The sequence below is a fragment of the Erythrolamprus reginae genome, chromosome Z (assembly GCF_031021105.1).
Source record: "Erythrolamprus reginae isolate rEryReg1 chromosome Z, rEryReg1.hap1, whole genome shotgun sequence".
Taxonomy (NCBI): Eukaryota; Metazoa; Chordata; class Lepidosauria; order Squamata; family Dipsadidae; genus Erythrolamprus; species Erythrolamprus reginae.
Genome location: NC_091963.1, coordinates 54627301 through 54633994, shown reverse-complemented (window position 1 = coordinate 54633994; position 6694 = coordinate 54627301). Strand labels below are relative to the sequence as shown.

General features: G+C 39.3%; 1 protein-coding gene across 5 annotated transcripts in view; it reads right to left on the bottom strand.

The window, feature by feature from the left end:
• Nucleotides 1–2387: 2387 nt before the first annotated feature.
• Nucleotides 2388–6694, bottom strand: part of STT3B (STT3 oligosaccharyltransferase complex catalytic subunit B) — a 164500-nt gene continuing 160193 nt past the window's right edge. For all 5 annotated transcript variants that reach the window (XM_070727285.1, XM_070727286.1, XM_070727288.1 and 2 more), the window contains exon 16: nucleotides 2388–3835. In XM_070727285.1, coding sequence (XP_070583386.1) covers nucleotides 3755–3835 — 81 coding nt within the window. In that variant the 3' untranslated portion in view covers nucleotides 2388–3754. The remainder of the gene's footprint in view (nucleotides 3836–6694) is intronic.

Sequence of the window (6694 nt, the reverse complement as noted above, 5' to 3'; positions counted from 1 at the left end):
CATTTGCCATGCCTTCTGTATCTGAATTACAGGAAAAGTCTCCTTCCCAGTGTCAGCACTCCCACTAACATCTAAGTTTAAATCAGAGTCCAAGGCAAATACTTTCTCAAAGTTCCAATTCATCCTTAAAGCCACCTTGGCACGTCACTGGAGAAGCCTGGATCTGATTTCCCCAGAATTTAACTTCCAGATTACAGTTCATTCTCCTGTCCCACACCCACAAGTTTGTCACACGGGCCAATAATTTTCTGCCACCAGGTCTGTATATGCCTATCTTCTTCCGGCCCAGTGCTGACAAAAGATGACCTTGAAACCTCATGCAACTGCCCCTCCCCTTTTCCCACAACATTCCAAAAGAACACAGCATAATGTGGCAGGCCAAAACCTCCAAGCCTTCTGTCTTTGGTCTGACACCCAGCCACACTGACCGAGGCTTCGGGGGTCCCTTGGAAGAAGTGTAACAAAAGAACTGAGTAAAACATAGAAAGAGACAAAAGCCAAGTCTTTCATCCGTGAAGAGAAGAACCCCTTGCAAGAAGACTTCCGTAGTCACACACTGATGTGCCCAGCTCTCATTCTAGCCTGAGGACAGATATACAAGTGGAGCTGGCCGTTTCCATTCCTCTGCAAGGCTTCCCGCAGAGGTCCAAAGCCAGGCTGCTGGGCCTCCCTGCTTTAGGAAAATGCTCTCAAACAGCTTGAGGTGTATCAGAAAAAGAGAAATAGAGATACAAGGTATGGCCAAATAATTGCTTAAGACCATAATTGAGCCAAACATTTCTGTTGCTAAGTGAAACATCTGTCAAATGATTTTTGCTCCATTTTATGACCTTGTTAAATGAATCACTACAGTTGTTAAGTTAGCATGATTGTTAAGTGAATCTGGCTTTTCTGTTGACTTTGCTTATCAGGTCACAAAGGAATCCCATGAGCCCGGGACATTGCAACCGTCCTAAATATGAATCAATTGCCAAGCATCCAAATTTTGATCATGTAACCATGAAGATGCTGCTACAGTTACGTGAAAAATGGTCTTAAGTCAGTGCTGTTGTAATTTTGAACGCTCACTAAACGTATTGTTGTAAGATGAGAACTACTTATATCTTTACTATTTTGGCCACATCATGCAGAGGAATTCACTGGATAAAGCAATTATGCTTGCAAGAGTTAGTGGTAAAAGGAAACAAGGCCATCAAAGAACACGGCAGTTGGATATCATCAAAGCTGACGCCAGCGGGAGCACAGAGAAACTCAGAGAATCTGTGCAGCAGGAGAAGGTGTGGAGAGAACTGGCCCAGAATAGGACAGGACTGGATGGATGACATCATCCTCTCTGCCCAGAATTTCTATGCCTTTTTTCTTTTTGCATCTGCAGATGAGGAACAACCATGACAACATCCATGTTTTCATATCCCAGTCCTTAGGATTCCTCCATCATGCCCAGACTGAAATCAGGAACAGTGCCACACGGTTCATGGGTAAATCTAAGAAACTGCACTTCCGTCCCTGAAACCACAGCCCCTTCCCCTGTCCTTACTCCCTGAGCTTCTGCGGGGTGGGGACAGAAGGCGAACTGAGGGGGTGCCAGATTGGGTCCCAAGGCTGAGACAAGGCAGAAGGAGCCGGGCCCAGAGAGAGCGGAATCGGGCCACTTTTAATAGCTGCTGGAGGGAAAGCCAAGAGGCGGCTGGGGAGGGCATGTAGCACAGAGGCATGCATCAGTAGACATATTGCAGCAAACAAAGCCCATGTTGGAAGTGGGTCAACTGGTGGTCTTTCCATAGATAGTTCTTCTCTGACACAGGCTCAAGCCAACCTTTCACAGCCCACCGTCCCCCCAATGACCAGGCTGAAAAAGAGCTGAGTCGCTCTGATCTGCAGCCCAGTATAGAAAGTCTCCAAAATCTTTTCAAGTGGGTGGGTGGGGTGGTGATGAGAATCTGCTCCCAACTTGTCCAATGAGCAAACTGAGGTGAAATTGAGAGTAACAAAGCTTTGTGGATTCACAGAGTTTGGGACAGCACCAGAAACCACTAGCAATTTTACTTCCCTTCTGTTTTAGCAACACAAGGAGCCAGCAAAGCCATTATTAACTGTCAGTTTCAGTCCTCATTGCTTTGCCCGAATTATTCCCAAGGGGCTCAGGCAGCTTTTGAGATAGTGTAAAACATTTTTCAGTTTGTCCCAAATTATTATATTTGTAAATTTAGCTTAGCTTATGTTTATGGAAGAATTTATAGCAAGAGAAAATGTATAAGCAAGTCATAGTCAAATTGACAATTCTCAAAGTAGAAAGAAAAATATTTGCCAGAAATAGTTTTGAATGAATTGTGAGTCAGGTCCTTTTTGAAGCCACAAGCTAGTAAATAAAAAATAGCAGCCAGCCATTTAACACAAAAACTCGATTTAACTTTATTTATCCCTATAATCAACAATGGGTTTGCATTGAGTTGTAAAGCAACAAAATAATATAATTTCAATGACAAAGGGTCAAAAATCCAGATTTTGTAAAAATGTCGCAACTGCATTATTGATTAAATCCAAAAGGAAAAAAATACAAATAAAAATTATACATCTCTAATGTCAGTAGTAACTTTCTCACTGACCAAATTATATTTTTTGGGAAGGTACATACTACTCTGCTTTACACCAACAAAGATGGCCTAAGCTGTTTTTTTGTTATCAAAATTATATCCTTTGGCCATCAATTAATCCTATCCCATATACATTTTTAATAAAATAGCAAATAATGTTCAAGCTTGTATAGTTGGAAATTGAACATGTTCAGTCTCCATTTAGTACACCTGATAAAATCTTTTTCATAAACTATAAAACATAACATATATGCAAAATAGAAATTCCATGAAATGAAGCACTAAATAAAAATATAGAGAAAAACTTAGTTATTTCCAGAAAGCCAAACTCATGAAAAAGATAGGTAAGCAGGCAGATTTCTAAACCTTCTGCCTGCAAATAGACACAGGAAACTAGTTTGGATACTTGTCAGTTTTTCTCCTAATAGGCCAAACTATTGTATAATATTAACTTCTGATTAAACAAAGATGTTTTGAGACCACCAGATGCTATGGTGCTCAATAGCATTCATTTCTGTCGTGTCAGATATAAGGTTCAAATGTAGCCCTTGTATTTATCTTTTCTATGAAATATCTACCAAATATCTCCCTTTGAAGGGAAGCAATAAATGGCCTCATCCAAGCACATAACTGGTGATTGTGAACTGATTAGTGAAATGGCAGCTAGATATATAGTCCTTAACACAACATACTGTAACAAGTGTTGTCTTATAAAATAAATATTTCAAAGCGGTTCTACTAGCTGAAACGTCAACAAACTCACACTGTTGCGTCTCAATTTGGATAGCCAATTCACATTTTAGCATTCCAGTTGAGATATTGTTAGTCAACATATTAAAAAAATTGACAAGTATGCATGTACCAAGGATTGAATTAAAGGGCTCTTTGGTGCAATCGGTTCAAATTAAATTTAATATGAAGGATAATATGTATCGATTTTTAAAAAAATCTGCTGCTGAGACCTGGACAGCAGTCCTGTCTTGTTCCACAATATAAATCTAAAACAGCTGTTCTCGATAAGCCAAAATTTAAGTCAGACATTGCCTGAAAGTTTTGTACAATAATCTGTACCCTCATGTTGCTGTGAAACATGACCTGAAAGGCAAAGACTGGTTATCTCAAGGACAACGGCTTCAATATCAGCAATCAGTACAGTGTTTTTAAACTGTCTTCCTGCTGGGTTTCTTGCCTTTCTTTAAAATTAGTTTTTTCTTAATGTAGCCACGCTTCCTTTTGGCAGTCTAAAAAGAAAAAGAGAATAGTGTATTAGTTATTTATAATGCTCTAGCAACAATGTTTTTGTATTGCTCCAGAATCCTCATTTTAAGTCAAGGTTAGAAACGTAGGAAGTAGCACATTTGAAATGTGATATTTCCAGTTCTGACATGTAGCACTTTCCCCAAATCCCTCGCCACAAATTTGTGTTATTCTATTCAAGTTTTTCTTTAGTCATTGTTGCTGTTTTCAATTAAACCTACTTATTTGCACCAAATACTGCCAATTAATTTGAATGACAATTATTTAGCATATTGAGGGTGTCCAGGGGGAAAGCATTTTGAAATTCCCTGATATTTCCTAGACATTTCCTTGTAACTTGCGATTTAGTTAAGGTGGGGTCATGGATGACATCATACCAAATGGCTAAGCCATGGAGAAATATCGGCAGCTGACGAAGCAAGTTGTTACCACAGTTATGCTCATTTTTGTTTGATTCTGCCAGGCAGAGCAATCCAGGTTTTTTTACATGATTTTTCACTGACTTTTAAACATTTTTAAAAAAATAACGTTTATTAATTTTTCCAAATTTTTAAAAGAAAACAACATTTTAATAATTTAATACAGATTTAAACCTGATATCTTGTATTATATTTCTTATAGATACATGTTACACATTTCTATATTCTTTTTGATACATCCTTCTACATTTTATTCCTGTCTTTACTTTTGTTACCCATACAATCGTACCAATTTTTCCAAATTTCATAGTACAGTGATCCCTCGAGTTTCGCGATCTCGATCTTTGCGAAACGCTATATCGCGATTTTTCCACCCGATGATGTCACTCTCTTCCTTCCTTTCTCATCTTTCTTTCTCTCTCTTTCTCTATATTGCTTCTTCCTCTCTCACACTCTTTTCCTCCCTCTCATCTCTTTCTTTCCTTCTCTCTCTTTCTCTATCTCTCCCCCTCTTGCTGGCGGGCGGCAGGCGGGCGAGCGGGGGCATCAGCGAGGAGCCGGGGTTTCCCCTTTGCGTGGGCGGCTGGGAAACCCCGATCTTCGTCTGCTCGCTGCTGCTGCGCCGAGTAGATCAGCTGCTGGCCGGCCGAAGGAACCTTCCCTGGGTCTTCCCCCTCTTGCTGGCGGGCGGGTGAGCGGCGGGCATCAGCGAGGAGCCGGGGTTTCCCCTTTGCGTGGGCGGCCGGGAAGACCCAGGGAAGGTTCCTTCGGCCGCCCAGCAGCTGATCTGCTCGGTAGCGCAGCAGCAGCGAGGAGCCAAATCGTGTTTCCCCTTTGCGTGGGCGGCGGGGAACGCAAACTCCACCATCTACGCATGCGCGGCCATAGAAAAAAGGGCGCGCATGCGCAGATGGTGTTTTTACTTCCGCAACCCTACATCGCGAAAAATCGATTATCGCGAGGGGTCTTGGAACGGAACCCTCGCGATAATAGAGGGATCACTGTACCCTGAATTGCTAGTTCCCTTAATCTCTTTGGTAATCCTATTGATTTGTGCACATCTATACATTTTTTCTATGATATTATTTTATGGTGGGATCTCTTTGTTTTTCCAGAATTGTGCATAGGATATCCGTGCTGCCATAATTATATGGGTAATTAAATATTGTATACTGCTCAAAAAACTAAGGGGAACACTCAAATAGCACATCCTAGATCTGAATGAATGAAATATTTTCATTGAATACTTTGTTCCAAGTCTCCCAGTCAGCCATATGGATACTATGTCCTATGTTTTTGGCCCAAGCTATCATTGGTTCTTTAACCGTTTCTTCTATTTTATCTGTTTCTAATAGATATTTGGATATTTTGGATATTATTTTTTCATCTGGTCCTAACAAGATTTTGTCCAGTGGATGTATATTTCTATCAATACCTGTCCCTTCTCTGTCTTTCTTATATCTTGATTTAATTTGCATGTATCGCCACCATTCAATTTTTATATTTTGTTGTTCTAATTCTTTTTTACTTTTTAGCACTTCGGAGGGATGCAACGTATCACTATATTTTATAGTTTTAGTGGGGTTTATCAAATTTGGATATATAATTGCTTCCGCTGTAGATAACAATCTCAGAATTTTAATATAATATTTGTTTTTAATTCCCTGCCAAGTTACTATCAATGACCTCCTAATTAAATGTTGATTAAAATCTGTATATAATTTGGAGCCATCCCTCCAGAGGTATGCATGCCATCCCATTTATAGTTCGTGACCCTCTAGAATTAGTACTTGTTTATTAGTTAACTTTATCCATTCTTTTTATCCAGTTGAGGGAGGCAGCTTTAAAATACAGTTTCCAATCTGGGAGCCTTAGGGCACCTCTGCTTTTGCTATCCTGTAAGCTTGATAATTTTATTCTTGGTTTCTTATTTTGCCATATGAATTTGTAATTGTTCTATCCAATTCATAAAAAAAATTGGTGTATAATTTGATGGGGCTGTTTGAAATAGGTATCAAAATTTGGGTAATATGCTCTTTTTATTACTGCGATCCGACCTAATAGGGAGAGTTGTAAAAGTTTACATCTCTCAAAAACCTGTTTTGTTTGTTGTGGTAATTTGTCATTATTATCTTTCCTAATTGAGGAGCATTTATTTGTTATTGTTAGTCCCAAATATTTGATCTTTTGGGTTATTTGTAAATTCAACAATCTTTCCAGTTCTCTTTTTTGCATTGATGTCATGTTTTTCATTATCAATTTAGTCTTTTATTTGTTAATTTTTAATCCTGCCGGCACCCCATATTTCTCAATTTCTTTGATTAATTCTTGTCCTGATTGTATTGGCTGTTCAAGAAAAAAGACCACATCATCTATGTATGCTTGCAGTTTATATTCCTCATCTCTTATTTTCGTACCCTTAAT